General features: G+C 42.2%; 2 protein-coding genes across 2 annotated transcripts; one reads left to right on the top strand and one right to left on the bottom strand.

The window, feature by feature from the left end:
• The first annotated feature begins 936 nt into the window (after positions 1 to 936).
• On the top strand, positions 937 to 23,669 carry sec23a (Sec23 homolog A, coat complex II component). The gene is made up of 19 exons (XM_050062481.1): positions 937 to 1,019; positions 3,371 to 3,638; positions 5,390 to 5,447; positions 5,575 to 5,661; positions 5,757 to 5,993; positions 6,205 to 6,281; positions 6,415 to 6,559; positions 6,644 to 6,802; positions 7,638 to 7,753; positions 8,081 to 8,204; positions 9,827 to 9,907; positions 9,998 to 10,087; positions 19,158 to 19,264; positions 19,880 to 20,033; positions 20,125 to 20,202; positions 20,632 to 20,793; positions 20,881 to 20,967; positions 21,300 to 21,455; positions 23,561 to 23,669. The coding sequence occupies exons 2-19, from the start codon at positions 3,418 to 3,420 to the stop codon at positions 23,636 to 23,638; spliced, it is 2,217 nt and encodes a 738-aa protein (XP_049918438.1). The 5' UTR covers positions 937 to 1,019; positions 3,371 to 3,417; the 3' UTR covers positions 23,639 to 23,669.
• LOC126401308 (histamine H2 receptor) lies at positions 11,380 to 15,171 on the bottom strand. The gene is made up of 2 exons (XM_050062482.1): positions 14,178 to 15,171; positions 11,380 to 12,048 (listed from the first exon to the last, which is right to left on the bottom strand). Exons 1-2 carry the CDS (start codon positions 14,872 to 14,874, stop codon positions 11,891 to 11,893), a joined length of 855 nt encoding a protein of 284 aa, XP_049918439.1. The 5' UTR covers positions 14,875 to 15,171; the 3' UTR covers positions 11,380 to 11,890.

Here is a 23,669-nt window from a genome sequence, read left to right on the forward strand (position 1 = left end):
ATGCAAATTCACACTGCCGGTCACTAGAAGTACCAAAATAAAAGCTCGAGATGGTCAGACTGTGTTTATAGAATCAAATAACGAATTAAAACCAACTTATCGGGGGAAATGGACACTTGAACATACATTAGCGTGATAATAACTACCTAAAATAACAAGAAACGTGTTTGGAGAAATTTTATTTGATGTGTACTTTGAGTTGTACAGGTACAGGTACACAGAGGAAGGTAAAAATAAAATAAATATGTAGTTACAAGCACATAAAATAACATAATAACAATAGAAACTATGAAAGATAAATATATACATGTGGGGTTTTTTTTATTTTTTTTTACATGGCACATTTTATCATTTATATACACTAATCAAATCATCAATCTTTTTTTTTGTTGCTTCAGAGGGCTTTGACACACGACACCCTCTGTCTGTGGACCTTTACAGCCATTACTACTACCAGTAATATTTGCTGTTTATACTTACACCGTGTGCAGTGATTTTATTTATTTATTTCTTTATTTTATGTGCAAATAATTTTAACTTATTCGTGTTCACGGCATATGTTGGCACTGCTTGTATGTGCATATGTGTGTGTGTGTGTGTGTGTGTGTTTAGAGTAGGAATGAATGATACTTTATCCTTTAACCTTTATTATTTATTACTTTTAAATGAGTTCTGTTTTCTTTTGTGCATTGAATTTCGTTCTATTCATTTACATTGAAAATGTAAAAATGTATATATATTATATATATAAATCATAATATGTTTATTATAGCAATATATATAAATGTTTTTTTGTTGTTTTTTCTGATCTTAAGAAGCACGTCCAGTTGCCTACGATATAGCACTTGTGACTCCTCTCTGTCTTAGTATTGGTGAATGTGGTTCCTGAATGTCGCCCAGAGTGAGACCTCCTTCTGTTTCTCCTATCTGTGTCTTGACGTGGCGCCGGGCCGCCGCCATGTTGTTTTGCTTCGTTGTCAGTAGAGAGGAGCGGCGGCGGCGGCGGCAGCAGAGCGGCGGTGAGTGACTGATTTACCTTCATACAGAGACACACCTGGACCTGACAGACCTCCAGTCTCACCTGGACCCCGTCAGGTCACCTGTGTGGTCACCCCGAGCACGTCACCTTTTCATGACGCTGCTGTTTACCTGCTCAGTCAGCTGCTGTTAGCGGTTAGCCCTGAGGCTAACTGGACTGAACTCAACTCTGCAGATTATAAACAGTTTTATTTTATTTCTGTGTGAGTGAACATATTCATATTCAGGTGTGACACTGACACTCAGTTTCTCTACCTGGACGCGTCACACAGGTACTCACTGACGTCAGCCTGGTTTCTGTCGCAGCATCTTTTATATTCAGACTGATAGACTGGACTTTAAATATCAGAGTTACATATTAACTGTCATCTGCTCTGATTGATCATCAGGCATGATTGATTACCTGATAGTGTCTTTATTACAGTGTTAGACAGCAGTGGCGCAGGTACACTTACTGCAGTACTGTAGTTTAACTGTATTTCTACATGTAGTGTTTCCATTTTCTGCAGCTTTGAACTTGATTTTTCTACATTTCAGAGGGAAATACTTTAATGTTTACTGCAGTACTACTGTCTGAAAGCTGGATAATGATAGGTGATTCCTGTCTTTAAATACTTAAATACATAAAATGGTACAGAGTGTGGTGGTGGCCTCTCAGGTGGGTGATCTCTGAGGTGGGTGGGGCGGTGGTAGAGGAATTTCAGGATTGTCCAAAAACAGCGGTGGAATTTAACTAAGTACATTTACTCAAGTACTGTACACAGCACAAGTACAGCAGGGCTGCAACTAATTATTATTTAGCGGAGCGGTAGAGTTAAGAAAAACTATTTAAGACTATATTTCACTGATTAATCAATTATTCAGTTAATTGTTCAATTTCTAAATTAAAGTAAAAAACCAACAACGTTACTGACTCAACTGAGTTTGTCCTGACTGAGAGGGTCGTTACCATGTATAGGGTTCACTACTGCAGGACATTAGTAGTATTGCACTATTAGTAGTACTACAGTAATATTAGTACTACTATTGTGAAGTCAGTAGTGCTGCAGTAAAGTTTAAAGTTAGTAGTACTGTAGTATAGTTAGTAGTACTACTGTAAAGTTTTAAAGTTAGTAGTACTGCAGTAAAGTTTTAAAGTTAGTAGTACTGCAGTATAGTTAGTAGTACTACAGTATAGTTAGCAGTGCTACTGTAAAGTTAGTAGTACTGCAGTAAAGTTTTAAAGTTAGTAGTACTACAGTATAGTTAGTAGTACTGCAGTATAGTTAGCAGTGCTACTGTAAAGTTAGTAGTACTGCAGTAAAGTTTTAAAGTTAGTAGTACTACAGTATAGTTAGTAGTACTACAGTATAGTTAGCAGTGCTACTGTAAAGTTAGTAGTACTGCAGTTAAGTTTTAAAGTTAGTAGTACTGCATGTAGTTAGTAGTACTCCAGTATAGTTAGCAGTGCTACTGTAAAGTTAGTAGTACTGCAGTTAAGTTTTAAAGTTAGTAGTACTGCATGTAGTTAGTAGTACTCCAGTATAGTTAGCAGTGCTACTGTAAAGTTAGTAGTACTGCAGTTAAGTTTTAAAGTTAGTAGTACTGCATGTAGTTAGTAGTACTCCAGTATAGTTAGCAGTGCTACTGTAAAGTTAGTAGTACTGCAGTAAAGTTTTAAAGTTAGTAGTACTGCAGTGTAGTTAGTAGTACTCCAGTATAGTTAGTAGTACTGCAGTGTAGTTAGTAGTACTACAGTATAGTTAGCAGTGCTACTGTAAAGTTAGTAGTACTACAGTATAGTTAGTAGTACTGCAGTATAGTTAGTAGTACTACAGTATAGTTAGCAGTGCTACTGTAAAGTTAGTAGTACTGCAGTAAAGTTTTAAAGTTAGTAATACTGCAGTGTAGTTAGTAGTACTACAGTTGGCAGTACTGCAGTATAGCAGTACTACACTTGGCAGTACTACAGGATAGTTAGTAGTAATTAGTAGTTCTACAGTATAGTTAGTAGTACTGCCGTGTAGTTAGTAGTACTGCTGTGTAGTTAGTAGTACTACAGTATAGTTAGTAGTACTACAGTATAGTTAGTAGTACTGCAGTATAGTTAGTACTGCAGTGTAGTTAGTAGTACTACAGTATAGTTAGTAGTACTGTAGTATAGTTAGTAGTACTGCAGTGTAGTTAGTAGTACTACAGTTAGCAGTACTGCAGTATAGTAGTACTACAGTTGGCAGTACTGCAGTATAGTTAGTAGTACTGCAGTTATTAGTACTACAGTATGGTTAGTGGTACTACTGTAAACTTAGCAGTACTGCAGTACACTGATGTTGTTTCCTCTCCCTCCCCACAGCTTTTACCTGACAGTGTGTCTGACCCCTCCCATCAGCCTGCATTGCCATGGCGACTTTCCCAGAGTACATCGCTTCAAACGAGGAGCGAGACGGCGTGCGCTTCAGCTGGAACGTCTGGCCGTCCAGCAGACTGGAGGCTACCCGGATGGTGGTCCCCGTTTCAGCCCTGTTCACCCCGCTGAAGGAACGGCCCGACCTGCCGCCCATTCAGTACGAACCGGTTCTCTGCAGCCGTGCCACCTGCCGCGCTGTGCTCAACCCACTGTGGTAAGCATCACCAATCACTCGTGTGACATCACAGTCAGAGATCACAGACGGTAGGCTCTAGCGGTATCCAAGTATACCAGGGTATATAGAAATCGTGACGGTATGATTTTTAATACCGTCAAAAATACAGATGCTCATATTTCTGAGAGGCTGTTGTTGAGGTGTACTGTATGTAGTGCACATCACTGGCCACCAGAGGTCAGTCTCTACTGTCGGAACAGGCAGCTGAGCAGTGAAAGATAGCTACTGCGGGTGATGGGGATTAGGGGCGGAGGGTTACCGGTGCAACGATAAACCACTGTAACCATGGCAACAATGACTTCTATCACCAGCAGCTCAGCATCCTTTTTTAAAAACAAAACACAATTACCGTCATAAACCTCGGTGAAATGTCAGTATGACGGTATAAAAAAAGTAGATACAGCCCTAGCCTACCAGATGGGGGGGTCACAGTCCAGGGTCAGAGGTCACCGCACACATTTAGTGTAGCTCTGTGAAGTCATGCACTCTTCTAACATGTACTCTAACATGCATCCTTCTAACACGTACTCTAACATGCACTCTTCTAACATGTACTCTAACATGCACCCTTCTAACATGTACTCTAACATGCACTCTTCTAACATGTACTCTAACATGCACTCTTCTAACATGCACCCTTCTAACATGTACTCTTCTAACATGCACCCTTCTAACATGTACTCTTCTAACATGCACCCTTCTAACATGTACTCTTCTAACATGTACTCTTCTAACATGCACCCTTCTAACATGTACTCTTCTAACATGCACTCTTCTAACATGCACTCTTCTAACTTGCACTCTTCTTACATGTACTCTTCTAACATGCACTCTTCTAACATGTACTCTTCTTACATGTACTCTTCTAACATGTACTCTTCTAACATGTACTCTTCTAACATGTACTCTTCTAACTTGCACTCTTCTTACATGTACTCTTCTAACTTGCACTCTTCTAACATGCACTCTTCTAACATGTACTCTTCTTACATGCACTCTTCTAACATGTACTCTTCTTACATGCACTCTTCTAACATGTACTCTTCTTACATGTGCTCTTCTAACATGCACTCTTCTAACATGTACTCTTCTTACATGTAATCTTCTAACATGTGCTCTTCTAACATGCACTCTAGCATGCACTCTGACTCTTCTAACATGCACTCTTCTAACATGCACTCTAGCATGCACTCTGACTCTTCTAACATGTGCTCTTCTAACATGCACTCTCCTAACATGTACTCTTCTTACATGTACTCTTCTAACATGTGCTCTTCTAACATGCACTCTAGCATGCACTCTGACTCTTCTAACATGCACTCTTCTAACATGCACTCTAGCATGCACTCTGACTCTTCTTACATGTGCTCTTCTAACATGTACTCTTCTAACATGTACTCTTCTAACATGCACTCTTCTAACATGTACTCTTCTTACATGCACTCTTCTAACATGCACTCTTCTAACATGTACTCTTCTTACATGCACTCTTCTAACATGTACTCTTCTAACATGCACTCTTCTAACATGTACTCTTCTTACATGTACTCTTCTAACATGTGCTCTTCTAACATGCACTCTAGCATGCACTCTGACTCTTCTAACATGTACTCTTCTAACATGTACTCTAACATGCGCTCTTCTAACATGCACTCTTCTAACATGCACTCATCTGAAATATATCCATTTAACATACATCCCTCTAACATGTACCTGTCTGTGTGTTCCAGTCAGGTGGACTACAGAGCCAAGCTGTGGGCCTGTAACTTCTGCTACCAGAGGAACCAGGTTCGGTATAAACACACTTAAATGTCCTCACAAACATAGAAGAGGAGCACACACACACACACACACACACACACACACACACACACACACACACACACTCACAGCGTGACACTTTGTTCTGTTGCAGTTTCCTCCATCTTACGCTGGAATCTCTGAGGTGAACCAACCAGCTGAGCTGCTGCCTCAGTTCTCCACCATCGAGTATGTGGTCCAGGTAAGACTGACACACACACACACACACACACACACACACACACACACACACAGTATATTGTCAGGTGTATAACCAGATATGGTCTCTGTCCTTAGCGAGGCCCTCAGATGCCACTGGTCTTCCTGTACGTGGTGGACACCTGTATGGAGGACGAGGACCTGCAGGCTCTGAAGGAGTCCCTGCAGATGTCCCTGTCTCTGCTGCCTCCCACTGCACTGGTCGGACTCATCACCTTCGGCCGCATGGTTCAGGTTCACGAGCTGGGCTGTGAGGGGATTTCCAAGAGCTACGTCTTCAGGGGCACCAAGGACCTGAACGCCAAGCAGCTCCAGGTACCTAACTCACACTGGGACCAGACCAACGGGTCGCTGCTGGTCCTCACAGATACAATAGCTGGTCAATCTTCTAAACATCCACCTGTCAGGGTCTGTGTGTTGGTGGCAGCAGTCTAAGATGTGCCCCATGCTCCAGGTTTACCTGTCTGTCTCTGGTGTTAGCAAACAGCGCTAACTAACTAGGTGTGCATTGTTTGTGGCTTTGCAGGAGATGCTCGGTCTGACCAAACCTTCAGCCACTCAGGGACGAGGACCTCAACCTGCCCAACAGCCTCTGTCCAACAGGTAAACACACACACGCACATTTGTGAGGACCCTTGTGTTTCAGGCAGTACAGTTTGTATTTGTGGCGTCACTCAGGGTGTGAAGTGTGTTTCTGGGTGTCAGCAGGCAGTATTTTGAAATATGTTTTCTTTAGGTTCCTGCAGCCGGTGCAGAAGATCGACATGAACCTGACTGACCTGCTGGGGGAGCTGCAGCGCGACCCCTGGCCCGTCACTCAGGGAAAGAGACCACTGCGCTCGCTGGGCGTTGCCATGTCCATTGCTGTGGGCCTGCTGGAGGTGAGGGGGGGCAGGCAGGTGTTAATTCAGCAGCGGTGACACGTCGGCATCATGTCACACAGAATCTGTGTCTTTTACTCACAGTGCACCTTCCCGAACACGGGCGCTCGGATCATGACCTTCATCGGAGGCCCAGCCACGCAAGGCCCCGGCATGGTGGTGGGGGATGAACTAAAGACCCCAATCAGGTCCTGGCACGACCTCGAGAAGGACAACGCCAAGTTCATGAAGAAAGCCACCAAGGTAAGTGAAGAATAATGCTGATTAAGTTTTTAAAGTATCATCTGTGTTTGTATAGTGAGCGGTTAGAGGATGAGCTGGGGTCACATACTGTCAGTATGAATCCTGAACAGTGTATATAAACATATAAACACGCGCATAATCACCCAGTCCATGTTTGTTCATCCACCATTTATTTATTTGTACTATTTTTTTTTTTTACAATAAACACAACATTGGCTTTTTTTCATAAATATCTGCATATTGCAGACTTGCAGTTACATCCAATATATTCTGACTGTTGTTCAATATATTCAAAGTTTCATTCGATATATTCTAATTTTCAGTCAATATATTCAGACTTTCACTTAATATATTCTGATTTTCATTCAATTTATTCCAACTTTCATTCATTATATTTAGACGTTTATTCAATGTATTCAAACTTTCAGTCAATATATTCAGACTTTCACTTCATATATTCTGATTTTCATTCAATTTATTCCAACTTTCATTCATTATATTTAGACGTTTATTCAATATATTCAGCCTTTCATTTAATATATTCTAATTTTCTGTCAATATATTCAGACTTTTACTTAATATATTCTGATTTTCATTCAATTTATTCAGACTTTCATTCATTATATTTAGACGTTTATTCAATTTATTCAAACTTTCATTTAATATATTCAAGTTTCATTCTATATATTCTTCCTCTTTGTGTTCATAACCATCCAGTCTGTACAAAAAGTGGAATTTCTCATTGGTGTTCACACACAGCGTTTGGCCAATAAAGCTGAGTCTGATATTGATTTCATCGTGTGTGTATGTGTGTGTGTGTGTGTGTGTGGTGTAGCACTATGAGTCTCTAGCTAACAGAGCGTCCACTAACGGCCACATTATCGACATCTACGCCTGTGCTCTTGATCAGACCGGCCTGCTGGAGATGAAGTGCTGCGCCAACTATACCGGGTACACACACACACACACACACACACACACACCCACACACACACTCACAGACAGTCGTCAGCTGATATGTTAACCGTTATGTAAAGCAGAAACCAGTTGCTCAGTTTTTACACTTAAATCATAAAAAAACATGTTGTTCCACAACCCGGTTGCTCTCTCACAGCCAGTGGCTCTTCACTGCTCCCAAAACATTCGCACAAATTTCCAGACAGGCTTTATCTGGATAAACTGATCACACATTGGGACTCACATTGGGAGTTTGTTGACGTTACTCTGTCCTCTCATCACCTGTAAAGGCTTAAACAGTGTGTATGTTGTGCTCTGCAGAGGTTACATGGTGATGGCCGACTCCTTCAACACGTCTCTCTTCAAACAAACCTTCCAGAGAGTTTTCACCAAAGACGTCCAGGGATCCTTCAAGATGGCCTTCGCTGCCGCGCTGGAGGTCAAGGTATGAACTAGTGATGTCAGTGGTTAACCTCTGATAAAATTTTTAAACAGTTACACATGAGGGTCAATAGGTTAATTTTGGTGCTCTTCAGTTTCACTGCACTGCACGCAACCTGGATGTGGCGGGAGCTAGGTAGCGGTGCTGGTCATTCTGCAAGTATTGCTCAAAACGGCATCGCAACCCAACAGCGTTGCTATGGAAATATTGTTCCCACCCTCCGGTCTTCTCACAGATCACCTCGATGACTAAGCAGCTATGTTAGCACCTTTAGCAGCTACTGGTGCTAACATAGTTAACAACGCTAAAGAGGTTTTTTGGCTTAAAATGAAGCTTTTTACTCACCAGGGCAACCTTCAGGGAGACTGGAGGGTCGGCACACCCGCACTGTCATGGTGGCAGGACGGTGTTCACAGCTGTAATTCACAAATGATTGGTGCCACTAGCTAGCTCCCACCTGACCCAGCTGCTGCACACTGTAGAGCAACCAAGGCTAACATTAGCTAACCAGTGGAGACCAGAGGGTGGGCAGTGGGCACCATGTTTCCACATGTGAATGCAGCTAGCCAGTGCTAAAGCTCAATGAGTCAATGGAGCAGTGCATTAAAAGGAAAGGCCTCTTGTATTTCATCTCATTTTGTGTTTTTTTTTTCTTTAAAATTAACCAGTTAGTCACTGGTTAATGGGTGTTGGGCTCTCGAAAGCAAGCTGTCAGGTCAGCCGATTTAGAGTCGACACAGTCAAAGATCTGAGCTCATTTGCAAACAGAGTCTCTGACAGACAGTGTTCCACTACGACTTGAGATCAGGCAACTTACTGTTACTGTTACATATCAAATTGGTCTTGAAAATCCAGCACTGGTCAGTCTCTGGTGCAATTACACATTAACAACACAACCAGCTTCACTTTGGGCCCGTTTAGACCTGCTGTTATCATGCATTTCAGTGCCCGAACACAGGTGGAAAGCTGAGACTTATCGCTGCTCACACCTGTGTCTATCATGCGTAATCAGCTCACCACTTGTGGTCAGATTGCCGTACTGCCTACATCACTCATGCTAGACGGTCAGAGGGCCCAGCGCACAGTTTGCATTCTCACTAGTTGCTTGCTAGCATGCTCAATAGTCACCTTAACACTTGTGTCGGTACAGCTGGAGACATCGCTGTCAGCAGAATTCAACCCGTCTCCTTCTATACGGCAAAAAGATGGATGGTTGTGCAACAACTAACTAACAACTACCTCATTGTAAAAAGAGCAAGTTACACAGCGTTGATACACTGTCACCAAAACAAGCACTACATTCTGCATTTATGACATATTTTCCTGTTACACCTTTGTCGGGCAGCATCAGGAGGCGTTAGTGTTTACGCTCCAAAACATATGTGGCTATATGTGTATCAGACCACCTCAGAAAGTGGTTCAAGGATCAGATTACAGTATGTCCTGGTGGTTGTTTACACTTGTTTTCAGCGCTGTCCACTTGTGATTGGATCACTCAGGATGCATGTTAATGACAGGTCTAAACAGGCTCTTTGTTACTACTAATACACATGTGACCTGGAGGCCCCGCCCTCGAGTCAGGTGAATAAATACATAGATGATAAACATGTCACTCTGTGTTTCAGACATCCAGAGAGATCAAAGTATCTGGAGCCATCGGACCGTGTGTGTCTCTGAACGCTAAAGGACCCTGTGTCTCTGAGAACGTGAGTACACTGCACTGTGCAGTATTATGCTGTGGTGCTCTGTAGCACACAGTCCTGTGCAGTAACCCCGTGTGTGTTTGTGTGTTACAGGAGATCGGAACAGGAGGAACGTGTCAGTGGAAGATCTGCGGTTTGGATCCGACCACCACGCTGGCTCTGTACTTCGAGGTGGTGAACCAGGTAGGAACAGCTGACCTCAGATCAGTCTGAAGCTGCTGATCCATTGATTGTACTGATCATCACAGCTTAGAAAAGTTTCAGATGTAGTTGAGTGATAGCTGCGTTCACAGTCAAGTGACCTCTACTTGTTATGCCTCCTGCCAGCGATAGTCGTGGCTGGAGGCATTATGTTTTCAGGTTGTCCGTCTGTCTGTCCGTCCCTCCGTATGTACATCTCTCCCATTCTTGTGAACACGATATCTTTAAAACACCTTGAGGGAATTTCTTCAATTTGGACTCAACGATGAACTGATTTGATTTTGGTGGTCGTAGTTTAAAGTTCAATGTGACTTTGCGTGCATCTGTTTGTCGTAAACGCAGAGTCTCTGGGAGGCTATAGATGAGTTTCCTCAAATTTGGCACAAATGTCCACTTGAACTCAGGAATAAACTGACTAGAATTTGATGGTCGAAGGTTAAAGGTCAAGGTCACTGTGACATCATAATGTCTCACTGTTATAACTCAGGAACAGAAGAGGAGACGTGGTCTGATACTGAATTGGTGACTCTAATCTTGGGTGTCCATCTTGAAACTGTGCTGATTGTATAAATATTTTGTTCTGCCGGAGGAAGATGTGTGCGAAGCATCCACATTTTCACAGACCTGAATGTAACTGTAAGTGCAACTTGTCTGGTGTGCGGAGGCGTTCAAACATGAGGTGGTAATTCTAGTTTTTATTCTTCATCCTTTGTGAATTGAGGGTTTACTGATTGAGAGGAGGAATCTGAACATAGACGGACACACAAGAAAAGCAACAAGCCCACAGAAGTCCACATATATTAGTAGTATTTATTATTATCATTATGTTATGGGTTATTATACAACCAGAGCTCCGACCCTCTGGACATTAGACGCTCTTTTTCTCCTGAAACTCTTCACACTTTGCATCGTTAGCTGTGAGAAGAACCAGAACCACATTTCAGGCTGTCCTCTCCTCTGCAGCGCCTGCTCGCTCCTGCTGTTGCTTACAAACTGTTCTCATGTTTGAGTGTGTTCTGGCTCAGGGACATCAGACGATGAACCGCTTCAGCTTAACCTCAGTCCACTTTTGGCTGAGAGATTTCAGTGTTTAGTTTTAGAGATGCCCTGGGACGGACTGAATTTTTGTGAAAGTGAATACTTTAACCTGATGTTGGCGCCATAGGAAAAGTCAGCAGGCTTCATCCTCCGGGGACCACGAATGTCTGTACAACATGTAATGACAAAACATCCAGCAGCTGTTGAGATGTGTCACTTTAAACCACATGGACCAATTTACTGACATCAACGTTCACACAACCACAAATATCAAACCTCAGGCCTCAGTCTGCTTCAGATGAAGCGTTTGTCTGAAGTCTCTCTGAATTTGAGGACTCTGTATGTGATGGAGGAAGAAGGAGGAGGAGGGCTGATCTCCATTTCCCACGGTGCAGTGTGACAGTTTGTCTCTGCAGGTACAGCTGGTGTGTATGTGTGGTCATCATGGTGGTGTTGGTGTTTTCGGTGATGACGGTGGGCGTGTTGCTGCCGTAGTCGTCGTGGTCGTGCTGATGCGATTGGTTGTGTCCAGGTGGAGGGTGGAGCTCTGGGGGCGGGACACCAGAGGCGTCCCAGGACATAGACACATCTGAATAAACCTGCCGACGCTCCGACGCACCGCTGCCCTGTACCTACTGGAGACACATGAACGCATGTCAGTCATTCATGTGTGTTACGGCCGTTTCACAGCTCAGTCCATCATACAGTCGGACATTCACGATCAGCTTTGCCTTTGCAGAATCTTACTTACATCTGTGTCATACAGGTGATCCAGGGGTTGAGGGCGGCGCTGGTCAGGACCAGCCACGCAGAGAGGGCAGAGGTCACAGCTGAACTCTGCCGACCACTGAATGTCTCGTACAGACACACTGAGATGAAGGGCAGCCAGCACACCAGCAAACACACTGAGAAACAGACAGAAAACGTCAAGTTTAAGTCACTGTTTTTCAACTTGAACCCTAATATCCCATGTGTCTGTGTCTAAGTGACTAATGGGAAAAAGAATGTTTGAAATGAGTCCAGTATTGAGAGAGAGAAGTTAATTTATTCGGAAATTAGTGCACACAATATACTGATACAGTCAACTGAAAATTCAGTCATAACTTTTTGTAGAACCAGCTAAATATTGCAATAATAATGTGTGGTTATACCAAAATCCCACAGTACACCTGGAGCGGCATCACGGCACACCTGTGTGCTGCAGCACACCATTTGAGAAACACTTCTCTAGTAAGTTTAGTGATGATGACAAAAGAAAAGCAGTCTGCAAACTATGCTCTGCTCAACTCACCACACTGACAGAAAAATCCTCATTTCTCAGGAACAAAGTTAAAATGATTCAAACTGACGGCCAGAACATAAAACTGTAGTCTGGTTTCTGCGCTGCTGTTGGTGACCTTTGACCCTCCCTGTTTTTATGACATCATCACTGTGTGTCATCTTAATGAGAGTAATGACAGAGAGTCATGAGAGTAAACACAGAAGCTGATCCTCATCTCGGGATTTAACCCTAGACATCCTGTTGTCATGGCAACATGCACACATGATTCTACTGTACTGAGTTTTATGAGTACACCTTCATTTAAACAATGTTTGCTAACCGACCACTCAGATATCTTTTGACAGATTATATTAAAGTATAAATCAGACATTTACAACCTGCTCTACATGTTTATAATCACACTGTTTGTCCTCTGCATTTACAGAGCTATCAGGTTACTGTGAATTCTTCATTAAAGCTGGCATTCAAATAAAGACTCAAATAATAGGTACAAACATTTCCTATATACTTAGTCAGTGGCTCCCAACTGGTCCAGCCCAGATTCCCAGAGTCATTAGTTCAAGGTCCCACAGTTTAAAATATTCAGTGTCATACTTGTGTTTGGCCATGTCGTTGAGCTAGTTTGCTGTCTCTGTCAAGGAGCTGTCTGATATTCACCCACTCTACAGCAGGAAATGGCACTTCAAAATAAAAGTTCTGGTCCAGATTTTCACTGTACTAAAAAAACTGTTGTTTTTTTTAAATAAACACAAATAGACACATTCGCAAGTCACTTCAGGTCCATCCAGAATGGATCCGCGACCCACTTTAATGTACATTTTCCGAGCGCTAACTCTACTTACCAAGATTTTAGAAATATTAAGGTTATGAGTAGGGATGGGCATGGTACTTGAGTACTTGAGTACTCGTTTGGACGTCAGTATTCGCTCAAAGTATAGAACAGTGGTTCCCAGCTGGTGGGTTGTGGTCCAAAAGTGGGTTGCGAGTGCATTTTAGATGGACTGTAAGTGACCTGGGAATGTGTCAAGTTTGTAAAAACCACACTTTATTTTGAAGTACAGTGGATTTCAGCACAGAGCTTTTATTTTGAAGTACTGTTTTCTGCTGTAGAGTGAGTGACTAACTGACAGCTACTTAACAGAGACAGCAAACCAGCTTGACGCAAGTATGACACTGAATATTTTTAACTGTGGACCTTGAACCAATGACTGAGGAGAAATCTGGACGCCCTGGCTGGACCAAATTGGGAACTAGTCATGAGATTACTGCTGCAGGAGTGTGAGCTCTACACTGGGGAACAGCTGGTGAGAGTCCACTTGCACACACATACACAGGAACAGGGCTTACTGTTGGTATCACAGAGCGAACATTACAGTTATTAACGGTTGTAATGACATTTAAAGTTCTCGCTGTTGGATGTTAGCCGCTACTGCTATGTTAGCTCGCACTACCAGGCAGATGGTGAACTGACTTTGGGGAGAGAAGCTCAGAGACAGTCCCTCAGTGCTGCGTATAACCTATGTAACGTTGATATGGTGACAGAAAGAAGAAGAATTCAAATTGCACTTCTTTTCCGCTGTCGGCTAATTTACAATTAGAAGAAACTTTTAAACATAATTTTAAAGACTTTTGACCCAAAATTCTGCCTGATATGTGGGATCTTTTGACACTTTGTGATCACTGCTAGAGTTTAAAATAAAGTTCTGTTGGTTTGAAAAGAATTCGGACAAACTGGGTGAAGCATGAACTCACCTGAGGTTGTGACCATCACGATGGAGCTTCTCAGGTAATTGTTGGCAGGGACGTAGTAGCAGTGGAGGTCGTTGCACATGAACGTTCCCCTCCTGGCCTGTTTCCTAGCCACGTACACGATGTACCCATACAGAGAGCACATGGTGAGGATTGGCACCACGATGCCCACCAACATCCACAGCACCACAAAGCACTTGTTTTCAGGGGTGAAGCTCGGGCAGCAGAGGAACCGCGACTCGCTGTAAATGTAGCTGCCGAAGCCCAGCAGTGGCAGGGCCGCGTTCACCAGGCAGAACAACCAGATCAAGACCAGCACCACCCTGCTCCGCCTGGCTGTCCAGATGGTGCGGTAGCTGAGGGCGAAGCAGATCTCGGTGAACTTGTCGACAGTGGCCCAGGTTAGCGAGTGGATGGAGGAGGTCTGCAGGAGGACGAAGATGAAGCCGCTGCCCTGACAGAGGGCGCCCTCACTGGGGCAGCAGGAGGGCTGGACCAGGCTGTTATAGGCCCCAAAGGGAATGGTGGAGAGTCCGAGTGCCAAGTCGCTGATGCCGAAGCTCAAGGTGAGGCCAAGCGTGTCGGTACGGAGCTCCTTGTTGAGGAGGAGCACCAGCAAGAGGAGGAGGTTCCCACAGACAGAGGCCACGCCCAACAGAACCATCAGACTGCCGTACAGCGTCCTCAGAGCGTCCGCCATCCTCAGATGGACGCTTTTACATGAGGACCTGCAGGAACCTGGGGGAGATGCTGCTCTGATCAAAGTCTCGGAGTTCTGCTCTCAGCACATTGACTTCATCCTCATCTCAGTCTGAACGCAGATTTTCAGATTAAAAGTCCAGAAAAAAGTGGTTTGATTGGCAGGTTGTCTCACCGCAGCCTCCTCCAGGACGATATCAAAGAACAAACTTAATCTTTTCAATTAGCAGCGGCTTCCATCATTGACGAATCAGCTGATCATGCACTGAATCAATTAATCGTCAGTAAATAGTTTGTGAAGATTCTCAGGTCACAGTATATCCCAGAATAGTCCACTTTTCTTTTACTTACCATTTCAAAATGTCAGAAAACAGTAAAAAAAAAATGCCTGTCACATTTTCTAGAGCCCTAAGTTAATGTCTTCAATTTGCTTGTTTGCTCCCCAAAAAAACAACGATTAACTTATCGGTTAATTGTCCTCGGAAACCAGACACTGACGACTCCAAACCTCCTCCGTGGTGTTGTTCAGTCTGAGGTTCAGACCTGGACAGAAGTCTCTGATATAAACAGACTGTACCACAAAGTCACACAGAGTTATACTGATGAGTCACTGTGGTGAACCGACTGAACCTTAACACAACCCAGGACCTTTTAGTGTGTGTCATGTTGTCATCTGACATCCATTAAAGTAAAACAGCAACACAAACCCTCTTTACTGCAGCTTCTACTGCAGGGCTGCTCCCTTAAAGTCAGAGATTCGAGTTATCAGTTGAAGTCACGTTTTTTGTTGTTTCATCAGTCAGTGTGCCACGTTCTCGGGGCGTTTCTCTCCCCAGATTTAGCTGCAGAGTGAGCACTCCTTGTTTTCACACTGCTCTTTGGTACAGGCAGCTGCAGACCCAGAGACGCTCTGCAACATAAGTCTCCGAGATAATGTTACCTTCTGCTCTCTGCTTAGCGGTGGTGAATTTACAGCTCACAGCAATTTAATACGACAGTCTCTGGCTTTTGTTTGATCTCTTGTGTCAGCAAAAAAATGTTGTAGCACATTTCCAATGAGTTGTTAGCACAGTTAACTTGTTTACTATATTATGTGAGTATCACTGTCACATTAAACATCCAGCGTAACCCCGTTCAGAATCTCAAACTCTGCATAGAAGAAAAGAATGAATAGTCCAATAATTGTATCGCACAGATGAATCCGATTCGACTCGTCGTGCACAGCCCTGTTCTCCTGTCTTTACTGCAGCTTCCACCTCAGCTTCACCTTGACTCTGTCCCGTTTCCAAATTTTCTGGCTGTGTGGAGCCATCACACATCCTCCATGTTGTTGTCCTGACCTGAGACACCAGACGACTTTGATATAAACAGAGCAGGTTGGTTGGACCTCAGGCTCCAGAGATGATCCGCTCGGTTTAAATTAGATGAGTCACAGTGGTGAGCTGACTGATCCCGAACACACTGAGTGAGTGTGTGTGATGTAAAATGTTATTATAAATCCATCAACTTGTTTCCACTGGAGGACTCTGAATGAGTCCACCTGCTCTGCACGTTGAAACTCTCCAATGAGCCTGGAACAATCAGGGTGGAGTTCGGAGCGCTGAGCGACACTGATCAGTCATACTGTTCATCTTAACGAGGTGGAAACACGAACTGATGTCCACAAACTGCGACTACGTGCCAAAGAAAAAAAGAGTTCAGTCTTTTTCCTCCTCAAATGAAGCAGCGCAAAGGTCAAATGAACCAAAACCAGTCTGTGATCAATATCAGGGATCAGTTTGATCTTTGAAGACGTGGTTTAAATCTGATCTGAGACCATCAGAGTCTGATCAGCTCTGAGGCTGAAGTGGGACAAACTGCACGAGGAGTGTCCTGCTGTCTGCATGTGTGTCTCCAGAGGCAGCGTTGCTGTGGTGCACCTGTCGGTCACCTGCTGAGATGATGATGAGAGGACACACACACACATACACACACTAAGTTATTACCTGACTTTAATGTCAACACTACCTCAACATCCAATATCCTGTGTGTGTGTGTGTGTGTGTGTGTGTGTGTGTGTGTGTGATGCAGGTAATGACAGGTGTGCAGGTGTGTAATCACCATCATCCTGCTGCTGTTTAACCACTCAAACCACTGAGGAGCTTAGGTTGCGTCCAGGTGTAAAGCAGCCAATCAGAGAGAGCAGTGATCTGTCCTACAGTTTGTTTAACGTTATATTTCAGATTCAGTGTAACTGTGCAGGGTGGACGTCAGGTGTGACTGATGCATATGTTTACCTGTTGCTACACTGTATTCTTATAATAATTCTAATAATTCTTCATGTCAGTAAAAGTATGACGACCACTATGTAAAAATACTCCACTACAAGTAAAAGATGTAGTTGCTTACATAAATACAGTTGTACATAAAGACAAATTTCCTTAAAGTATCATGAGTTAAAGTAGTCTTATTATACACTTAAACTAACACAGTCTAACGACAGTCCTGCAGCGTATCCTTCATGAAGGTTTTAAATGTTCAGCTTCAACACAAACTGATTCCTTCTTTATTTTGTTAAAATTCCCTGGCCTCAAAGTGTGAGCCCTATTCCAAAAAAGGTGGAAATAAAAACAGTATGCAATGATTTGCAAATCCTTATTGACCTAGATATGAAATAATATTTAATATTTATGTCATATTTTACACAAAGAAACCTTTTTTATTAAGATATAGTGGATTTTTTTTGTGAGTATACACTTATTCTGAATTTGATGCCTGCAACACGTTCCAAAAGGTTGGGACAGGAGTTTACCACCGTGTCACATCACCTTTTCTTTTCACAACAATCGTAAGTGGCTGCTTTCCAGCTGCTTTCATACTCAGTCATGATATTATCACCTGTTACTAATTAACCTGTTTACCTGTGAATTGTTCAAAACAGGCGTTTTGTGAGCATTCAGCAACTTCCTCAGTCTTTTGCTGGCCTTGTCCCAACTTTTTTTGAACGTGTTGCAGGCATCAAATTCAAAATGAGTGGATATTTTTTTGCACCACCTCGACTCCCCAGGGACTTACACAAGGATCCTGTTTGTGGACTTCAGCTTGGCTTTCAACATCATCATCCTTGAAATACTCCACAAGAAGCTCATCCAGCTCACGGTGCCTGCCTCCACCTGTCAGTGGATTACCAGCTTCTTGACTGACAGGAGGCAGCGAGTGAGGCTGGGGAACATCACATCCAGCTCCCGGTCCATCAGCATTGGCGCCCCCCAGGGGTGTGTCCTCTCCCCACTGCTTTTCTCCCTGTATACCAACGACTGCACCTCAGGGGACCCTTCTGTGAAAATTTGGGGACAACACCACGGTCATCGGTCTAACCCGGGACTGTGATGAGTCTGTATACAGACAGGAGGGGGAGCAGCTGGTCCTCTGGTGTGGTCAGAACCAGACTTTGGAGATGAGAGTGGACCTCAGGAGAAGCCCCCCCCAACACTGCCCCGCCTCACCATCCTCAACAGCACAGTGTCTACTGTGGACACCTTCAGGTTTCTCGGTACCACAATCTCTCAGGACTTGAAGTGGACCTCCCACATAGACACTGTCCGGAAAAAGGCCCAGCAGAGGCTGTACTTCCTGCGACAGCTCAGGAAGCTCAACCTGCCTCAGGAACTGCTGATCATGTTCTACACAGCCATAATCCAGTCTGTTCTCTGCACATCCATCACCGTCTGGTTTGGATCTGATTATTGGTACTGATCTTCCCTCCATCGAGGACCTGTACAGGTCAAGGGACAGGAAACTGTCGAGACCCCTCACACCCCTGACCCAATCTGTTTAAACTCCCCCCCTCCAGTAGGCGCTACAGAGCACTGTCCGCCAAAACCACCCGTCACAAAGACACTTTCTTCCCCCAGGCTTTCGCTCTGATGAACTTCCGAACAGTCACAGAGGGGCAGTACAAACAACACTGCGTCCTTGTACATTGTATATATTTTTTTATAATATTTTTTTTTATTATAATTTTTTATATTTATTATTGCATTCTTTTTTTGTTTAAGCTTTACACAGTGTCCCAACTTTTTTGGCATTGGGGTTGTGGAATGCAGAAAGTGCAAGTACCTTAAAATAAAGCTTCAGTCAAATTTAAGTCAAGGTGTGTGGGATGTGAAAACAAAACACCAGTACCTGTGCACAGACTGCAAACAGCCTGACCACAGTTGAAGGATCAAATTATTGATTGCTAATTGATCTGCAGTCCGGATGTTTCCAGCTGTTCAACTGGTTTGTTGTTGTTTGTTGTTGCAGCACAACGCTCCGATCCCTCAGGGCGGCCGTGGAGCGATCCAGTTTGTCACTCAGTACCAACACTCATCAGGACAGAGACGCATCAGAGTCACCACCACCGCCAGGAAGTACGGTCACACACACACACACTCATACACACTTATGTACACACCTATAGACACACTCATATACACATAAACACATGATCTCCATTCAGACCTGATTTCTGTCTGAAGTGGAGGTGGAGTGATTTTAACATCACCTGCTCCAGTCGGTGACTTTAATCCATTTATTGGTTCATTTTTAATAATGATAGTAATAATAATTACAGCCATGATGACACAACACCAATCACAGTGTGCTGGATGATCTGTGAGCAGCTCCTGCTCCAGCTCGCAGTGTACCCATGGACGTACAGAAAACTGTCACCTGATGACTTTGATACTAATGAAAGCTTGAAGACATGATGATTCAAGAATAACTACACTGTAGACTCATTTCTTCTTCTCTGGTCTCTGCCTTCCCCTCTTCGTTCCCTCCCTCTTTCCTCCTCTCATTCTCTCTTTCCTTCTCTACTTTTTTATTATCTCCTTTTTCTTTCTCCCCTCTCCTATTTTCACTTTCTTCTCATCTCCTCCCTCTCCTCTTTCATCCTAAACCTCCTCCCACCCTCTCCTCTTTTTATTTCCTCCCCTTCCTTTCTCCTTCCCCCTTATCCTCCTCCCTCCTCCCTCCTCTACCAGCTGGGCAGATGCTCAGACTCAAATTCAAAGCATCGCAGCGTCATTTGATCAGGAGGCGGCGGCCATCTTGATGGCGAGGTTGGCGGTGTACCGGGCGGAGACGGAGGAGGGTCCTGATGTCCTCCGATGGTTGGACAGACAGCTCATCAGATTGGTGTGTTAGAAATAAAAATATAATTATAATAATGATAATAAATAATAATCAGGATGATGATTTTAACTTGAATCCATCTGTTTCTGTTCAGTGTCAGAAGTTTGGAGATTACCACAAAGACGATCCAAACTCCTTCAGGTTCTCTGAGACCTTCTCCCTCTACCCTCAGGTGATTTACATCCCATAATACTCTGCTGTACCTGCCACACATACATTCTACATACAGCAGGGTCTTAATCACCTATTGAACATGGGAGGGCGTCATTTTCAATCGACACCCTCTGTGATCCAACCCTCCAGGGGGATCTGGGGGTAATTCCCCCCCACGAGCTAAACTGACCCTTGTAAGGCGTTTTGAAACAAAAATCTTGAGTGAGTTATTTAAATCGCCTTAATACAAAATTGGAAAATACTGTTCTCTGTATAAATAAAATAAACCAGCACGCTCCTCCTCTGCCCTCTTTACACACCACTATCTGCTGCTTTAGGATGACAGTGGTTGGATGTATACTGCACTTGCCGAACATGTATTAATACATCACCTGTTCAAACTGTAACACCTAAAAGATGATGTTAAATTATTCTGTTTTTTTTCCAGTTCATGTTCCACCTGCGGCGCTCTCCGTTCCTGCAGGTGTTCAACAACAGTCCAGATGAGAGTTCATATTACAGACATCAGTTCAACAGACAGGATCTGACTCAGGCTCTCATCATGATCCAACCAGTGCTCTACGCTTATTCATTTAACGGACCGCCTGAGGTATTTACCCCCCTATATATACACCTGAACACACCATCACACCTGTATATCCACCTCTACACCCCTGTATGTGTTTGTGTGTTTCAGCCGGTCCTTTTGGACAGCAGCAGCATCCTGCCAGACCGAATCCTACTAATGGACACTTTCTTCCAGATCCTCATCTACCACGGAGAGGTACACACACACACACACACACACAGGTCATTTATATCATTTGTATCAGTGATTCATCATTTGTAAATCATCATCATATGTCGCTCATCATTAATAAATGTCAGATCAATGATTAACATTATAGCTCTTGTATAAAAACAGTGTCCTTCACAATAAGGGTTTGGTGAAAAGATCCTTCAAAATAAAGTGACCCTATGAATCTCTTGTTTCTTTCTGTCAGACGATTAAGAATTTCCCAATTTGGGACTAAAGCACATCTATCTCTCTGACACCAGCTATCTGTAGCACAGTGGAGGAAGGCTGGTTATTAATCCCTCTTCTCTGTCTGTCAGACTGTAGCTCAGTGGAGGAAGGCTGGTTACCAGGAAATGCCTGAGTATGAGAACTTCAAACACCTCCTTCAGGCTCCGGTGGACGACGCTCAGGAGCTGCTGCACACTCGCTTCCCAATGCCTAGATACATTGACACCGAGCACGGAGGCAGCCAGGTGGGGGTGCTAACACACATGCACACACACACAACTGTATGTATGGGTACATTCATCTTTATTCTTTTATATGTCAAAGTCAAGTTAAAGTTTTTTACAGACCAAAGTCACAAAGCATATCTCAAAGGGCTACACATATAGTAATACTTTATATTATATATTAACTACATACAAAGCATTACAAATGGAATATTTGACACGTAGAATACATAAATTAAACAATAATGAGTATCAAAATATGCAAAACAAAAAATTGAGACAACACGTTAAAACACAAGTAGTATGTAAAACATACAGTATCTATACATAACAATGAGCACATAGAATGGGTATAAGTTCCTTTACTGAGGTTTAGTATTTAGGGCAGACTAAGTGAGACTGAAGGTTAATGCCAAGAGAGGTGTTTTGAGGTTACTTTTGAATTAATTGACTGAGGTAGCTTCTCGAATTTTGGTAGGAAGACGAGGTACTATCATACTATCATTTATGACATACTTGACTATGGCCTTTTATATAAAATATTTCTGACTTACTTTGACTTTTGATATGAAAATTCTGGAAAATATCCGTTAACTTTGTCTTAAAATTTGCACACTATACTGTAACTTTTCTAAAACTTTTATGACATACCATTACTTTCCGATACATTTTTTGGCACATACTATACTATGACATTTTATATAAAATTATGACTTAACTATACTGATTTTTTTATTTTTATTTTTTGAGAAATGTTTCGACATACTATACTATGACTTTTTTCACTGTAATTTTTCAACATACTATACTATAACTTTTTTCACTGAAAATTTTCAACATACTATACTATGACTTTTTTCACTGAAAATTTTCAACATACTATACTATAACTTTTTTCACTGAAAATTTTCAACATACTATACTATGACTTTTTTCACTGAAAATTTTCAACATACTATACTATGACTTTTTTTTTACTGGAATTTTTCGACATACTATACTATGACTTTTTTTAGTTACATTTTTCAACATACTATACTATGACTTTTTTCAATTACATTTTTCGACATACTATACTATGACTTTTTTCACTGAAAATTTTCAACATACTATACTATGACTTTTTTTTTACTGGAATTTTTCGACATACTATACTATCTATTTTTACTGAAATTTTACGACATACTATACTATAACTTTTTTTAGTTACATTCTTCGACATACTATACTATGACTTTTTTCACTGGAATTTTTCGACATACTATACTATGACTTTTTTAATCAAAATTTTTTGACATACTATACTATGACTTTTTTCACTGAAATTCTTCGACATACTTCCATATGACTATTTTCAGTGAAATTTTTCCACATATTATACTATGACTTTTGGTTTTACTGGAATTTTTCCACATACTATACTATCTATTTTTACTGAAATTTTACGACATACTATACTATAACTTTTTTTAGTTACATTCTTCGACATACTATACTATGACTTTTTTCACGGAAAATTTTCAACATACTATACTATGACTTTTTTCACTGGAATTTTTCGACATACTTTACTATCTATTTTTACTGAAATTTTACGACATACTATACTATGACTTTTTTAATCGAAATTTTTTTACATACTATACTATGACTTTTTTCACTGAAATTCTTCGACATACTTCCATATGACTATTTTCACTGAAATTTTTCCACATACTATACTTTGACTTCATTTTTACAGAAATTTTTCAACATGCTATACTAGGACTCTTTTCACTGGAACCTTTCGACATACTATACTATGACTTTTTCAATTGAAATTTTCGACATACTATAATATGGCTTTTTTTTTTTTTTTTTCAGTAAAAATTTCAGACATACTATACTATGACTTTTTACAGTGAAAGTTTTCAACACACTATGCTATGACTTTTTTCATTGAAAAATTTGTGCTGCAGCTACATTAAACTTCATGATTGTATGCTGCAGTAAAAGTAAGATTAATTATTAATCATTAAAGAGGTGAAACTGTGTGTATTGTTGTGTATGTAAGTTTCATGGTAGAAATACATAAATACATGTACACACAGAGAGGAAGTATAATGTTTGATGATGATGTTTTCCAGGCTCGCTTCCTGCTCTCCAAAGTGAACCCCTCCCAGACCCACAACAACATGTACGCCTGGGGGCAGGTGAGACTTTGACCTTTAAATCCAGTTCAGACCAAAGATTATC

The sequence above is a fragment of the Epinephelus moara genome, chromosome 14 (assembly GCF_006386435.1).
Source record: "Epinephelus moara isolate mb chromosome 14, YSFRI_EMoa_1.0, whole genome shotgun sequence".
NCBI classification, from domain to species: Eukaryota; Metazoa; Chordata; class Actinopteri; order Perciformes; family Serranidae; genus Epinephelus; species Epinephelus moara.